Here is a 17839-nt window from a genome sequence, read left to right on the forward strand (position 1 = left end):
CAGAAATGGAAATTCAGTCTTTATCTACTCCCCCCATGTGGATGTAAAGTCAGAGGAAGTTTCGTAGTCAACAAAACATTTCTGGAGCTTCACTGCAGCATTGCAGCATTTTCCTAAACAACTAAAGGAGCAACTTTTACAGCTCGTTTACTATAATCCCAATCTCTGGAAGCCCTGAGATCCCAAATTGATTCGGAAAGACTTTACTTACACTCTTTTTGAAGCCAACATCTTCAATGCAGCTTCAAAGCTATAGGCAATAATGTGCACCTGTTTGAAAAGGAGGCCAGAGTCTAGGGGTGTTAAATCAATATGAGATCTCGGGGCTTCCAGAGACTTTTCAAGGGACGAGCTGTATGGAGCTATTTAATGGTTTGTATTTTGTGTTTAAAACAAGTCCCCATCTACTTCAGCTGTTTAGCAGAATTCTGCACACTGTTTTATTGTGAAGATCCAGAAATGTTCTGTGGACTACGACACTTCACTCTACATTCCATCATGTATGAGGGTTTTAAATACTGACTGAATATTCATTTTTAAGGAAACTTCCATTAATCAGGAGTATCACATAAACAACACAGACTCTCTATGCTTTACATCTAAAAAGCCTGATAACCAATTTTATCATTTGTTTTTAAATTACTAGATAGATCAAAATATACACAACTAACTAACTTACAGGTTATATTCGTATTCTTCTATTAAATACATACGTTTCTCTGATCTATTCTTAAACAACTTCTGAGATATCTTGAGCTTGCTTCAATATAATGGCAGTTTTGGAAATAAATAAATTTTATCCATATGATTGTGAGGAATTTTAACATTTCTTTAACTTTCTTTAATGTCTTGAATTGAGTCAACATTTTTGTATAATCTCTGGCCTTCTGTTTGGGAATGTGCCCTTCTCTAAAAGAAACAGCTCAAAACTTCAACATAAAGTGAAAGCATGAAAAACTGATCATAAACTGATATGAAGTTTCCTTTGTGAACAGGAGGTCCAATCTGTTTGGCTGGTGAATGTGAGCATCCATATCTAATCTAATGAACTCCATATAACAATAAAGATATAAAACAATAAAACACCTCAACAGTTTTGTTGTTTTATGGAGTTCTGTTTACTGACTTAAACATCTCTTACAGCCCTGTGCAGTAACAGTGCAGTGAATATTCATCAGCACCAGTTACACTGTAAAAGATCTAGTTGCACTGAAACAATAACTTAGAACTATTTCTGTGCTCACATGGTTTGAAAATAGACTCCAGCATTGCAGCACTACCCCTCAGCAGCCCCCTGGCCAGCTGACTTATGTAAGAGCACCAATCTGGGCTCCCTGACAACCTCTCAGAGGGAAGGTTAAACACTGCAGCTACTGGTCACTCAAACAAGTCAACAGCCTCATTGATCCATTATCATGATGATGGCAGGATCTATCATTTGGATCAATTACAAATCAGTCAAGTAGTTTACAGAAATATTCTTTTAATCTACCTTACCGATTTTAACTCTTCCTCGTTCAGGACCTTCCCCCATCACCAGGATGTTAGCTGGTTTCTGAAGGAGACAGAGAAACATATGATATACACACCATTTAGTGCGCACTTTAATTTGTCTATCATTCACCTGGGACACTACTTTTAAAATACACACAATGTTATCAGCGATTCTGTTTTCCAAATGAACAAACTGCACATTTTCTAATACATACATAATGTTCAAGTTCAGTGGCCTGTACTGACTGCCCTGTTGGTTAATAAACCACACAACCACATGAGCATGTCAGTCAGCCATTTTCTGAGAGGGCCCTTAAAACTCTGTGTGAGAGCCCACACAGGAATGGGGTCAAAGATAGTCAGGCACCTGGCCCAGTACATCTGCTTTTGTGTGAGGAATTTGTGAGAGTAAAAGCTGAGTTAGCCGTTAGCAGCACCATCTGTTTTTTATTTAAACTTTTATCAAGTAGACACACAAAGTAAGCATTTAGAGTCTTGCTTATGGTCACCTAACAAATGTAGGCCCAAATGCACTCTCTATTTTAACTTAATCAAACTAGTCGCCAGTGTTTTGTGCTGGGCACGATGACAAACAAGAGCATAGTAATGTGATCCATATGTATTAGGTACACCAATGATCAGCCCTAGTTGACTATCAGGGCCGATATTAATTTTCTGATTATCTGTATCTGTAAAAAACTAATTTAAAAATGTGCTACTTTGACTCTGATACAGCATCTGCTCACACAATGTACTCATGCAAATTATAGAGATTGCGGTCTCTGACATTTCCGTACTTCTGTTTCCAAACTTCATATAACCTAAGTGACTAGTTGATCTGTGCTATGTAAAAATATAATGAAGGAATGTAGCCAGCCAATGAGATGGCTATGCCGATTAGAAGAATTACTTCACGTGGCTGTTGTAGTTGAGTTATAATTATATACATCATGACATTACATTTGGTCTTGATTGCCAACCCCTGCTGCAAACATGTTACAAACTTTTGAATGTTTACACATTAAGCAGACATGACACAACATTTAGCATTAATTTGGTGTTTTGCTTCTGGACACTTTACGAATGCAAAACATTACTGACCTGTGTTTCTGTTTACTTTCTACTACATGTTTGTCTCTTTAGCTATTAGCTTTTAACTTCACAACAGCTAGTCTCTGACTCTGTCTGTCTGCTGCTAGGTGCTAGTCAGGGAGCAAATAGTGGGTTTATCAGAATTACTTTTACTGAAAACAGCTGTCTGCTGTGGCCAAATTCAGGATGATAAGAACGCTGAACCATAACGTAGCTGCTGGCTGAATAACAGAAACAATGATTTGAAAGATGCTAGAGCTGCGGGGCTTTGAAAAGTTTGTGAAAATTCTCTCTGTATTTAGTCATTAAGTGTGAACCCTTCACATTACACATAGTCATTGGTTCCATGTTCATATATAAGCACTAATTAGCGCAGCTTTAAAGCTAGAACAATTAATTTTGTCAGTGCACAGCAACATTGACATATTATTGTTTTTGCAAACAAGTAAGCAATGATTCTCCTATTTACTCATCTAGCAGACATGGAACCACAGTAGGTGTCATAGTCAACAACTAATGTAAATCTAATATTTACTTTTATTTTAACCCTGGGTTGCTGTCAGGGAAATTTCCTGCTCTTAAGCTGCTAAAATTCTTCACTATGTTCACTAGCTAGTTCACTTAATAACTAACAGACTGTCTGTCTGCTGGCAGGTGCTAGGCAGGCGGCATATGTTGGGTTTATCCAAGCATTTTGTCTGACAACAGCTGCCTGCTTCTCCCAGCAATTAGGTTGAATTTATTGGCCTTAAAACAATGCGCTTAAGAGGCTGCAACACTGATTTTGAGACAAACTGATCAATTGGATGATCATTTTTAGTGGGTTCTCCACTTAGTGCATCAAGTTTCATATAACAGATAAACATGTGATCCATTGCCACAACATAAAATATCAAAAAGTGAGCAGCACGAGGAAGTCTATATTACGGAAGCCCTAAAGGGCCATGCATATTTCCTCCGTTTCCGTGATAACGAGTTAATTAGATTTTTTTTTTCTTGAGATCTCGAGTTATTATCTCGAAATAACAACTGTCGTTTCCCCAAGATAACGGGATCATTTTTGTGTCAGGCCTTAATTGAAAAGATATGTGACGCGGTGATCGATATGCTCCTGCTCCTCTGACATTGCTACACTGAATGATGTTTCCTGCAGTGATTTAATATACTACACTATTGTTTTGTTTTCTCAAGATATCAAATCAATTATATCGTTATCTCAGGAAAACAAAGTTCTGTTATCTCGAGATCTCGAGAAAATTATCCCGTTATCTCGGGAAAACGGAGGAAATAAAATGCATGAATGCATGGCCTTCTAGGGCTTCCGTACTATATCACAAAAGATATGATCATGTTTTTAAGTACTGTGCTGTTATTTACTGAATGGCCCAGGGGTATCAAACAAACAGGCATAATGCTGCACATTAATGACAAGGCCCGTATTTTTTAATTTTACAGTTATCCTCTCATGCAGCAGGATGCAGAATCTGCTTGTCGTCAAACAGTCTGTCTGTTCTCCACGGGTGTCTGTGCAAATGTAAACCCTCTGGCACGGCTGACTCAGATCTGCCTGGCAAACACATCTTGTTGCTATAGAAACAGCACTAATAATGAGGTCTATTATTCACGCCCACAACACGACACGCCACGATCGGCAAACACAAAGACAAACGTCTCTTAAAAGGCCAGAGGAGGCTCAACAGCTCCTCTTTCAAAATCTAAACAGGCCTTGCTGAATTAATATGCCCATCCTGAACATATTTTAGTTCTCCTTGTCTACTAAAAGTTCTGAGTGAGTGTCAGTGCCTTTTCAAAATGCAAAATGAGCATGCAACATATGAGAGTAGAAGATAATCTATCTATAATACAAGGAATCTCTGTCTGTCTGTGTGTGTGTGTGTGTGTGTGTGTGTGTGTGTGTGTGTGTGTGTGTGTTCCTCAAATATCTCTGCGGATCAGGATCAGACTGACCTGAGACTTTCAACATGGCTGCTGCGTGGTTCAGTGGTGTGCAATAAGCATTTGTTTGGACTGCAATGATAGCGTGAATGAATTATTTCATAAATGCTTTACAAATTCTGCAAGCACTGTCCACCGGAGCCACCACAGTCACGTGGGCACCAGAGCCAACCACTGCACACCGTGGCCTGTCTGTTCGGGTCTGAGGAGATCCGGAGACGCGCGGACAACAAAGTGGGATCGGAATCGCCGCTGGCTAGCGCTAGCTACACGGCCCACCGCCCGAGTCGACGGAGCGGACGCACTGGCACGTCCAAAACCGGATTTAGGGTAAATAATGTCCAACATGCCTTTTCACGAACATTGCCGTTACGTTTGCTTTGTGTCTGGTGCAGGAAGAGACAGTAAAAATGCGCTTTTGTCACAAGCGGATTTATACCTGCAGCGGCGCAAGCTGGACCGGGATTTTGCCGGCGGTTCAGTCCCATTCTGTTCTGTTCTGTTCATCTAAACTGACTGTTGTGGATTAATGAGATTAAACAAGTCCAGACTGAGTCTGTTCGGGTCTGAGGAGATCCGGAGACGCGCGGTCAACAAAGTGGGATCTGAATCTGTGGATGTTTGTGTGTGGCTAGCTGCTAGCTGTAGCCGACCCACACGGCCTAACGTTACCTACCGAGTTAACGGAGCGGGCGCACCGGCACGTCCAAAACCGGATTTAGGGTAAATAATGTCCAACATGCTTATTCGCGAACATTGCCGTTACATTTGCTTTATGTCTGGTGCAGGAAGAAACAGTAAAAATATGCTTTTGTCACGAAAGTGTCCAAGCAGCAAGTTTGGTTGTTGAGGAACAGGAAGATGTGGGAGGGACATCGGCGGATGATTGACAGCAGCAGTGATGTGTTGGAGACAGCGACAGAGATAGCGAGTTTTGAGAGTTGAGAGATTTGTGACATATAGCGTGTTTGGAGTGTATAGTTAGTGTGTTATGTAATATTTGGTGTGGTGTGTTTAGTGAGTAGTGGAGTCGTGTTGTGAGGCAAACCAAGGAGGAGACGGCTGAATGTGGAACAGGCAGGAATGAGCTGAGGAGCCTGAGGCATTGCCTGCATTTAAATGTAAATAGTTACACATAGCTTTGTAAATTTCAAAAACTTATGCACCAATTTAGCAAACAACAATTTATATTTGCATTATAACTAATGCAATTGGTCCATTAAACATATTTGTGGTTTTCACAGTAAAAAAACTAACTTTTTCTACTCTGATTTTATGTTATTTTGTGATTTTAGGTCCATAGTGTTAATATAGTATATAGTATAGTCACACATGTGAGGTTGTGCTAAAAATAATTACACCAAGTAAGGCAAGGTAAATATTTTTTAAGGTGACATATAATGGTATAATCAAAAACAGCCAATTATATCCCTGACGTCCCACCTTCAAACACAACCTCATTTGGCCATCCATGAAAAAGCTACTTAACCTCCCACTTTTCTATAGGAATACATGCTTCCTACGGGCAATGCACTAGTGTTTCTAATTAAAAACAAAAAATCTAGTATATGGTTCTGTTCCGTTCCATTCCATTTTCTTTCCGCTTTTTCAGTCAGGGTCGCGGGGATGTTACCGCTTTATCGCCCCTTTTTCAAGGGGGTTGCGGGGTTACTGGGGCCAAATCCAGTAGGCGATGGGCGAAGTATATATATAAGGTATATTGTGTGTATATATATATATATATATATATATATATATATATATATATATATATATATATATATATATATATATGGAGAGAGAGAGAGAGAGAGAGAGAGAGAGAGAGAGTTGGTTAGTCTCATAAATGGATGAGGAGCCAAGGGAAAATATACAGTCTCAATCCCACTGAGGACTGCTAAATTCAATCCTTAGGGGCACGGCCCCCTTCCAAAAACATTTACATCTTTGTGTTAAAATCTAGGCCAGTTCAGGAGCCTGAAGCAAACTTATACAACAGGATGGGCAAGTACATAAACAGACTGTCCTCAAGCCAAAAGGTCACAGCCGACAGAACCATTTAAAACTACCAGTTTAGTTCAAGTACCATACCGTACCAGTAACATAAGGAGCCCCTACCTGTGTACTATTAATGGATAAATTCACATCACTTTAATGAAAATTCAGTCCATATATCCTCAACCCTATGCTGATAAAGAGTTGGGTGATGTTTCATAGTCCACAAAACATTTCTGGAGCTTCACAGCAAATGTATCATTTTCCTTTACAACTGTAGTAGATTGGAACTTGTTTTGAAATGTAAAAAAAAGTCCAAGTCTGCAGATTTGAAAATATGTTGTTTACACCTTTATATGCCAAAATCTTCACTGTAGTTTCTAAGCTTAAAGAGAAAAAATGTGTTTCCAAATAATGTATTGAATTCAATAAAACATCTAAGATGATTTTTTTCAAGAAAATGCATTTTTAATTTGTACGGATATAGTTTTATTTCAAATACCAGATGTCTTTTCGTGAATGTGCTCCTCAGTCTTGACATGAACTATATGCAACAAAAATATCTGGGGTCACTAAGGGATTCATGTCTATCACCATTTATTAATGGTGATGTTATGGTTATGGAATATTTAGCTGAGGTAGAGTGGGTCGTCCAGTAAATGGAAGGTTGCTGGTTTGATATAATTAGTAATCAAGAAGACTGATAACTGATATTTGGAACTGATATCGATTTGCAGCAAAAATAAAAAATCACAATTGAGAATAACCCATGGTGGAAGGAAACTAACTATAATTCTCTGAAGTACTGAATGCTGTAAACATGCTGAGGTACCTGCAGTTTTAACTAGCTTTCTGTCAGTTTTGCATTTAGCACCCTTCCTTCTCTCTATGTCACCACGTGAGTAATAGTAATAGTAATAGCCAGACATAGCAGCAAACACGAGGATCCTGCTCTCACGTTCACGAGCAGATAGGACCGCCTCTTTATGGAGTTCGCTGTCCTGATTGGATAACGTTGTCAAGGATACCACAAAATGTCTTTTCTCTTTTACTGAATGAGCAGAGGAAGGAAAGACAGGAAATGACAGAGCCATTTAACACTTACAGCAGCTTTAAGATACATGGAGTATTCCATATTCTGCTGCTTCATACTTCCACTCGACTACATCTCTTTGAAAACTTTGGTTACTAGTTACTTTGCAGATTCATCACTCAGATAGTGTTGTAGGAGGGATATTGAGTGAGACTACAGAGTGGTGACACAGAAAAAGTTGCCCATTTGTATCTGAATTTAATCTGACTGAAAAAACAACAAAACTCATAATGGGAACAATGCTGAATACACACCTTGATAATCCACTAGGTCAATAATCAACCGAATACCTTTCTAGTTATGAATATTTCAAGTTTGGCCCTCTGAACTAAATTTCATGATTTCTGTGATTATTTGTATGAATATTCTAAGACTCACCAACTTGTTTTTTACAGGATTGAGTTGAAATTTGTCCTGATAAGAGACAGGAAAGAACATTTGCAACATGAATTGATTTAAATAGTTGTTGCAGAATGTTTACAGCAATCAAATTAATAACAAGAAATATTTTAATTGTACTACAACAAAGAATCTTTCATCTTCAATAATTACTATCTTCAATAGTTTTCACTTTGTTACATTTTTATTCTGTCTAGGATTAATGTATTTCTATCACATCTAGATGTTATTTTAGGTCAAGATGATTAAGTTCAGTGGTTTTATTTAATGGGCAGATATTTGTACTGTGTTGACTTCAAGGTCCCCCCCCCCCCCCACACACACAGTTTCTTATGAGTGTCAGTCTTGACAACAGCAGCATCAGCATCTGTGCAGCACTGCTGCAGTGTGATTGCAGCCAGTAACATTGTACATACAGTACATATAGGTCGATCGGGATTTACTGCAGCAAACTTCAGTAATGCTCCCCCTCCCGGCAGAGACCGTTGGTACAGTCCTCCGCTGAGTGAGATGCCTTTTGCTTTGGCCTGCAGAGCTGCTAAGTCAGCATCTTGACTCAGCTAACCATGCAGGCTGGTGGGCTTGGTACTAGCTGCAGGCTGTTACATAATGCTTGTAGGGGCGTGGGGGTGGGTGGGGCCATGAAGAAGGGAGTGGAGGACTGGCAGGACATGTGGGGGATGGAAAGTTATGCTATGGTGCAATGCAAAGCACATGCCTCATACCTATGGTGCAGAGCATGCTACACACCAGCACAAACACACAGTTATGTAAGGGCAGAAGCACTGGAGCCATAATGGTAGAAGCCCCTCCCCAACAGCTAAACAGACCACAGCACACTGCATGTCTCTATGGTGCTCATGGTAAGACTTACGGCTTTCATATAATCTCTGAAAGCAGTACGAAGCACTGAATAGATTTTCCATTAAGCATTAACATGCTCACTGTGAGTTGTATTTTGGTTAAATGCTCACACCCACAGAGGGAAGTGACAAAGAGCCAAGCACCTGCGCAAAGCTGATAATCTGACCAACAACAAGAACCAAAAACAACCAGTTGTAGAGGGGAGGATTTAGGCCACAATGGCAGGAAGCCCTGGCACTGAGACAGCAAAATAACGGCACTAACTGCAATACATCAGTGCAGAGTCACAGAGTTTGACAATGGAGAATTCCATCGGCTGTAATGAAAATAGTTATAAAGGGGTGGAAGTGTTGGTGCACAGATAAGACTGGTGTGACCTTCAGGGAGCAAAACAAGCATACAGCTCCTCACGTTGCTGTAAGGAGGCTTCCCTGTTATTACTGAGGTCCTTCCTTCTTTTCTTAACATTCTTCACATAAGTTTATTAAAAGCCCGTACAATAACATTTTATTTTTTTCTTTAAATTTGTTAAAAAAGAAAGAAAGAAAGCTATTTTAAAGTCCTTTTTCACACAAGACATTTCTTAGACTTTGAAGACCTAATTCATTTATACAATCTAATATCTTTTCATGGATAAGGGACAATGAGGCCTGCAGTTACTCATTCCTATTGTTTATTGGTACTAGTGCAGTGCCCGTAAGAAAAATGTCTTCCTATAGAAAAGTGGGAGGTTAAGAAGCTTTTTCATGGATGGCCAAATGAGGCTGTGTTTGAAGGTGGGGCGTCAGGGATATTTAGGTTTGTTGTGAAATCCGATATTCCAGGGTATAATTGGCCGTTTTTGACTATTTTTGATTTTGCCATTATATTTCACCTTAAAAATTATTTACTTGGTGTCGTTATTTTCAGCACAACCTGACATGTGTGACTGTACAGTTATTTTTTTATTTTAACATACTGTATTAACACAATGGACCTAAAATCACACAAAAAACCATAAAATCTGAGTAGAAAAAGTTAGATTTTTTTAACTTTAAACCACAAATATGTTCAACAAACCATTTTGTATTACTTATAATGCAAATATAAATTGTTGTTTGCTAAATATGTGCATACATTTTAAAAATGTACAAAATTATATGTAACTTTTTACATTTAAATGCAGGCAATGCTCATTCAGCAGTCTCCTCATTGCTTTGACTCATAAAACAAAAAACCGACTCCACTACACACTAAACACACTACACCAAACACTACATAACACACTAACTACACACTCCAAACACGCTAAATGTCACAAATCTCTCAACTCTCAATATCGCTGTCTATTCACCGACCGTCGTTGCCTGTCATTTATCTGCCTACGTCCCTCCCACAACTTCCTGTTCCTCAACAACCAAACTTGCTCCTTGGACACTTTTGTGACAAAAGCCCATTTTTACCGTTTCTTCCTGCACCAGACACAAAGCAAATGTGACGGCAATGTTCTCGAAAAAGCATGGCGGACATTATTTACCCTAAGTCCGGTTTTGGACGTGCCGGTGCATGTGTAGCTAGCGGCTAGCAGCTAGCTACACACGCACATCCACAGATTCCAATTCCACTTTGTTGTCCGCGCGTCTCCGGATCTCCTCAGACCTGAACAGACTCGGTCCGGACTCGTTTAGTCTCATTAAACCACAACAGTCAGTTTAGATGCACAGAACAGAACAGGACCGAACCGCCGGCAAAATCCCGGTCCAGCTTGCGCCGTTGCAGGTATAAATCCGCTTGTTTCTTAAGGTGGGCTCTGCAGTGATTGGCTCTGGTGCGCACGTGACTGTGGTGGTTCCGGTGGACAATGCTCGCGAATTTGTAAAGCATTTATGAAATAATTTATTAACGGTATCATTGCAGTCAAAACAAATGCGAAGTCGCACACCCTTGAACCACGCAGCAGCCATGTTGTATGTCTCAGGTCAGTCTGATCCTGATCCGCAGAGATATTTGAGGAACACATACACACACAGACAGACAGACAGAGATTCCTTGCTTTTATAGAGCGATTAGAAATTAAAATCCGGTAAAATCCAATCTTTAGATTTAGATTGTAAATTCAGTGATTAGTCAAGCGACAAAAAATACATTTAACTTCATACTTTGATACTTGAATACTTCATTTAATTCAGATTTTAAGCAGAATGACTCACTGAAGTCTCACTTTTTCCAGCTTCTCACATGGGGACATTTTCATGTCCTCTTGTTAGATGAAAATGTTGGGCTCTAGAAAGTAGTAAAATGCATTTTTCACTATCCACATAAAATAAGATGACCATTGCATGTAACATAGGTACCTTGAACAGATAAAGCTGACTGAACCTAATTCTATCAATGTCTTGTTTTTTTGGCTATTTTGTTGGCTAAATTATATACATCAGGTTTTGTGTGTGGCAGTAAACAGAAATGTTGTTTGTTTGACTTTGTTTTACTGTTAATATAAAACATTAGCCTTGAAGCCTGGCTAAGTCAGTCATAGAGAGTTAGGTTTGTCAGGGTGTAACACCGATCCTGCATCAATTCTGTGTGAAAGTCTCAGAGGCGGGTGAAATTTATTATTCTTTGTTTAGTTATTATTAAGTCTCTTAGTTATTGTTAAGTGTCCTTGGGTACCCTGAAAGGTGTGATATAAATTAAATGTATTATTATTATTATTATTATTAAAAGTTTGTCTCCTCCACTATTGTGTTGTTGTAGTTAATGTTGTCACGGCGACGGTCAGCCCTCCCGACCAAGACTCATCCACAACATTTCTGGATGTTGGACAGACACCACTTTCACTGCAGGAATTCCTAACTCATCATAATAAAGACAATACAGAAGAAAATATGATTAATACTCAACTTTAAATAATTCACCTTGTCCTCCTGGATATTTTCAAATCTGCCAACTACAGGGCCAGAGGACCAATTCTTGTTTTCAGCTGTGCACCAAAGACCTTTGACTCCTTGATAAGTTTGCTGCAATATATGGTCAATGCCATATTCATGCTTGATTTGAATATATGTAATTAAGCCATATTTTCTCTAATCATTCTCATGTAACAAAACAAATTGTTCCGATACATATATTATAACACTGCTTCCTAAAATTAGTGTCTGTAGCCCATGAAGAATTAGGCAATTCACCTCACTAAAAAAACCTTCTTATTGACCCTGTTTTCTGACATATAAAGCAAATGATAACACAATCTTATCATTTCATATTTTCTGCTTATATATAGCACAATTGCTATTCAACACATTGTCATTTCAGCTCAACAACCGCTCTTCTTGGCACATTACACAGCAACAACAATCAAAAAAGCTATGAGTTCAGTGAGAACAGAGCTGCTCTGTGGATTGTTCCAAATCACCAGACAGAGCCTGAATGTCATATACTGAGCACACTCCCTGCTTCCTGCAGGTTTACATAACGTGATGTCCAGCCACCACATGACCACCGAGGATTGCTGGGGATTACATAAGAGTGGACGACTGAATTCAAAGTAGATAGAGCCCTGTGGATGCCTGAACTTTGTGACTGCTCTGCTCTCTGACTTCTGAACCCAATTTATCCACTAAGAGGTGTATGTAGAGGAATCAACCACCATCTTAGCTACATTTCAGTCAGAATGTATAATCTCCGTCATTCATTCTCTCATGAGCACTATCTGAAAACAGCCTCCCTCCAGATTGTCTGACATCAAAGCAGTGATGTTGATAATCAAATTAAAGTTTTGCCACATAATCTGATGTTTTTGATTAATTATACTTCTTTCTCCACAAGCAAAGTCACAAATGTTCTTTGAGGGAGTGACAGATGCAGGGACAGATAAGAGACACGCATGCAGATGGGCCGTGGGTGTTTACAATACACAGTCAGATATGAGACACTGACAAAGAAGATATTTTCAATTGTTAATTAATCTCACATGTGACAGATCTGATGTTTTCTAAGAAGCTGCCTAAAGTCACATTGATTTAGATCTGATCTGGACCACATTGACACAAGTGTGTTTCCAGGTGTAAGGACGTACAACTGCATAAGTGAAAAAAGGTGCATAAAGCCTTTAGTGTCTCCAGAGAGAGCTGTTGGCATTTTTCCACCAGCATTTTTGGCTGCACCAAGTCAAACAAAGTCAGTTACAGGAAATGAAACGTGTTTGTAACTGAATTAGCGAGCCACTTTGTTAGAGCTGATTCTTTGATATTATGGCAGGGACTCGTCTGCTAGAGGCTAAGGTTGTCCCATTTCAAAGGGGGAGATTTCAACCACTACCCTCTGTTCACACTCTGAGCCTTTAGGTTCCTTATAGGATGATAAGGTCTACAATGATTTATTTAATCCTGATTCATTTTTGCCTTTAAATAATGTATCCATAAATGCTGATTCGTATGATACAGCTTATTGCTCATCTTCATGTGATTATTTCTCGGAAAAACATTTTAATTCTTTTATTTCAACCTACAGAGAATCCAACATCTTTTCTACTCTACATCTGAATATAAGAAGTCTCCCTAAAAATTATGACAATTTCTATCATTATCTTTCATCATTAAATCACGTCTTCTCAATTATTGCATTAACTGAAACATGGCTCACAGAGGATATTAACTCCCTATTTGAAATTGCTGGCTATTCAGCCACACACAGATGTAGAGGAAGTAGAGGTGGTGGAGTTTCTCTATATGTTCGTAAGGGTCTTGATTTTAAACAAAGAACTGATCTTGAAGTGAAGTTTCAAGACTGCAACAGTGAAGGTGTTTTTCTAGAGGTTCAAACTGTTGTCCTGAAAGAGAAAAAAAAAGTGATTATAGGTTGTATATATCGTCCTCCAAATACCAACATCAATGAGTTCAAAGAAGGTCTGCTAGAGGTATTGGAACATGTTGACAAGGAGAATAAACCTTGTTATTTACTAGGTGATTTTAATATCAACCTTCTGAATGAGGAAATCAAACAACACATTGATGATTTTATGAACTTACTGTCCTCCAATTATTTCTACCCTTTAAATAACAAGCCCACAAGAATAACTAGTAAATCCTCTACACTGATTGATAACATTTTTACTAATGCATTTTCTAATGTTACTAAATCTGGTATTCTTTATACAGATATCTCAGATCATATGCCGGTTTTTCAGCTTTCTGTCTTGTGTGGTAAATCAAATATGTCTGAACCAAAGAAGATTCCATCCCGCAGGTTCAATGAAAAGAATATCAACACCTTCAGAGAAATGTTGGCAAAATTGTCATGGGAAGCTGTATATGAGGCTCTGAATGTAAATATAGCTTATAATTATTTTTTTACCAAGTTTTATTCTGTTTTTGACCAATGTCTTCCTCATATAAATAACAGTAAAAAAAACACTGCAGGCATGAACAAACCATGGTTTACTACTGAACTTAGAAAATCTGCCTTGAAGAAAAATAAATTGTATAAAAAATACATACAAAGTCCTACTCCTCTAAACTATGCTGCATACAAATCATTTAGGAATAAGTACAATCATTTTCTTAGAAATGCTAAACGGGAGTATTATAGTGACCAATTTAGAAGTTCTACAAATAACATTAGATCTACATGTGACAATCTGAAAGAATTGCTCAATATGAAACATGCATCTTCTCCATCCCCAGCTGAATTCCAGGATGGTGAAGTAAAGATAACAGAGCCACCCCAAATTGCAAATTTAATGACTTTTTTGTGAATGTGGGACCATGTCTTGCAAAACATATTGGTGACACTATTGGTTCTCCCACTGATTTCATAAGTAAAGAGTATGTTTCCATAAATGTTTTTGAGCCTGTAAAGACCACGGAAGTACTTGATATTATTATGAGTCTCAAAAACACCTCTGCTGGCCATGACGAGATTCCTGCCTCATTGATCAAAAAGGTAGCCTCTCTAATCATTGATCCCCTAACATTCATTTTTTCCATGTCCCTTGAATCAGGTATTATCCCTCAAGCCTTCAAAATTGCCAAGGTTATTCCGCTCTTTAAATCAGATGATCCAACTGTATTCTATAACTATCGTCCCATATCAATATTGCCTTGTTTTTCTAAAATTCTTGAAAAGTTGGTATACAGCAGAATTATGAAACATCTAACTACTAATGATATTTTGTTTGAACATCAGTTTGGGTTTAGGAAAAACTATTCTACGTATATGGCTCTTTTGTTCCTCAGAGAAAAAATCACTGCTGCACTGGAAAAAAATGAATACACATTTTCTTAGATTTATCAAAGGCTTTTGATACGGTAAATTATGAAATTTTGTTATCAAAAATGTCATGGTTTTAGAAAACATGTTTTACAATGGATTGCAAATTACCTACACAATAGAGAGCAATTTGTTGTCTTCAATGTTGTCCAATCACAGCGGGCTGTACTAAAGTGTGGTGTCCCACAAGGGTCCATATTGGGACCCCTGTTGTTTTTGATATATGTTAATGATCTTGTAAATGCATCAAGTTTATTGTCGCCTATTGTTTTCGCTGATGATACAAACCTCCTTGTCACTGACAAGAATTTTGATTCCCTTATTGCTAAAGCTAATACTGGACTTTTCCATTTTTCTTACTGGTTTAAGTTAAATAAGTTATCATTGAATGTCAAAAAGTCAAACTTCATTATTTTCAGAAATAAAAACAAGAATTACAATGCAGATAAAGCTAAAATCTATATCAATGATAGTGTACTTGCACAAGTTTCATCAGCGAAGTTCTTGGGCATCTACATTGATGAAAAACTTTGCTTTAACAATCATTGTGAATTTGTTTGTAAAAAGGTTTCAAAATCTTTAGGCATTATAAAAAGGGTAAAACAACATTTGAAAAAAAGTACACTTCTAACCTTGTATTACAGTTTAATCTATTCTCATATCTCATACTGCAATATAATTTGGGCCAGCACCTACTCTTCTTATTTACAAGCAATTCATAGATGTCAGAAATCCTTTGTAAGAATTGCCACCAACTCTTCTTATCTAGCCCCAACAAAACCACTATTTAAACAATTACAACTTCTTACAATTTATGAGGTGAACAAGTACCAAACAGGGGTTCTTATGTATAAAGTAATCTGCCTTCCTGCATCTCTACCTAATTTTTTTCCAAGCTATTTTGAGTTTAACTCACATTATCATACACATTCTACAAGAAGAAAGAATGATTTACATATTCCTTTCTGTAGGACCTCTGTTGCTAAATTCTCATTTGTCTATCAAGGTGCAGTGCTGTGGAATGATATAAAACATTTTTTAGAATCTAGTTTCTCTATAAATACATTTAAAACCAAGTTCAAACAATACCTACAGACCTAGTCACATCTTTACATCATTGGGTTTTAATTGAAATGAATCTGCAATTTTATGGATATTTTCTGTTTGTTGTTTATTGTGTTTTTGTTTTTTTGTTTGTTTGTTTTCCCCTTTTTTCTTTTTCTTTTCTTTTCTTTTTCTATTGATTGATCTGTTTTAGTGATTTTGTATTGAGGGGGAGGATCTTATATAAGCCCTTTGGGTTTCTTTTCCTCTCCTGCACAATTATTTGTCTTTGTATTATTAAACAGAATTCTTGTTTTATCATTGTGCATATAAATAAATAAATAAATAAATACTAAATCGGTTGAATACTCTTTAAAGGCTCATTCAACATTCAAAGTAAGGCAATAGCTTTAATAATAATCATTCATCATAACAACTGTAAAAGAAACAAGGGTATATCAGCATTAGCTGAGGAATAACCATACAAACTGTAACTGATAATACTGACCAGATATGAGTTGATTGTCAGTGAGTTAAACCTTACGTAGTGAGCTAACTCTCAACTAGCTTAGCACATTTTTCCTATGAACACACAACAATTTTGATTAAATTCCTGCCATTCAGCCATCTTAATTGAGATTTTAAGACACAATGAGAAGCCCTGTGTTGTGGCTCCAGTTTGACTCTGAGCTACAGAGAATGAAATCTCCCTCTAACCAAAGCACTGTGGGAAAACCGAGGTGGAGAGAATCTCACAGGAACATCCAGTGTGTTGCAGCCAGGTTAAAGGGTAGACACGAGTCAGACAACATTCAGAGTGCAGGACGTTCTGCTCCTCAGGCATTACAATCAAACCCCAAGACAATCAGAGCCATAATAACACACCACACCCAGACATAACAGGACCTGCACTGCCAGAAACATAATACTGCCACTTGGAATGGTTCACTGTAACAAATATGGCACAAGTTAACAGCTAGTGTCAAGGTGTGAGATAACGCAATGAACTTCAATGTTAACATTTTTAATTCTGATAATTCTGTGTTAAGAGAAAGTAAAAAAAATACATATATTTCTCTGGCCTCCCATCACTACTTTTAAAAATCTGAGCTGCTTTATATTAAAATTTGATATTATCATTTTTATGCTTAAGTGAACAATGGATTTATAGACAATAGGATAGGACAATATAACAGACAGTGGTCATCCTCCTCTGAACAAGAACATAATAAATAATATTATGTAAAAAACAAAATTAAGGAGAGAATACAGGAAAACCGTTGCGCTAAAATTGCAAACAAATAAACTAGTAGTAATGAGCAAACTTCTAATGAGCTTATTAGCGAGAGGGCTGCTAAAGCTAACGGCCCAGAAACAAAGACTACAGCCGACGACCAAAGAGATAAATTCATTCTGCACCTGCACGAGTGAAAATATCACTCCATGCCAGTGGGTGGCAGTTGTCTGTATTTGTTATTCGAAAAGGGAACCTGTACAACTCCAGACTATGGATATACAAACCGTTGTTGTGATAAAGCAGTGTTTTGACACCACTCTTGGTAATATAGCAACTTGTAACAGAGACATTGTGCCTAGGCCCCTCTTAATAAGTTTTTTAAGCTTCCTAGGGTGTCCCATTTCACATAAGATTATTAC

At 37.9% G+C, this 17839-nt stretch overlaps 1 protein-coding gene across 2 annotated transcripts in view; it reads right to left on the reverse strand.

Annotated features, from left to right (window-relative positions):
- cdk19 (cyclin dependent kinase 19) overlaps positions 1–17839 on the reverse strand; it is a 114536-nt gene that overhangs the window by 49859 nt on the left and 46838 nt on the right. For both annotated transcript variants that reach the window (XM_030405038.1, XM_030405037.1), the window contains exon 5: positions 1498–1555. In XM_030405038.1, coding sequence (XP_030260898.1) covers positions 1498–1555 — 58 coding nt within the window. The remainder of the gene's footprint in view (positions 1–1497; positions 1556–17839) is intronic.

This window comes from Sparus aurata, chromosome 22, assembly GCF_900880675.1.
Source record: "Sparus aurata chromosome 22, fSpaAur1.1, whole genome shotgun sequence".
NCBI classification, from domain to species: Eukaryota; Metazoa; Chordata; class Actinopteri; order Spariformes; family Sparidae; genus Sparus; species Sparus aurata.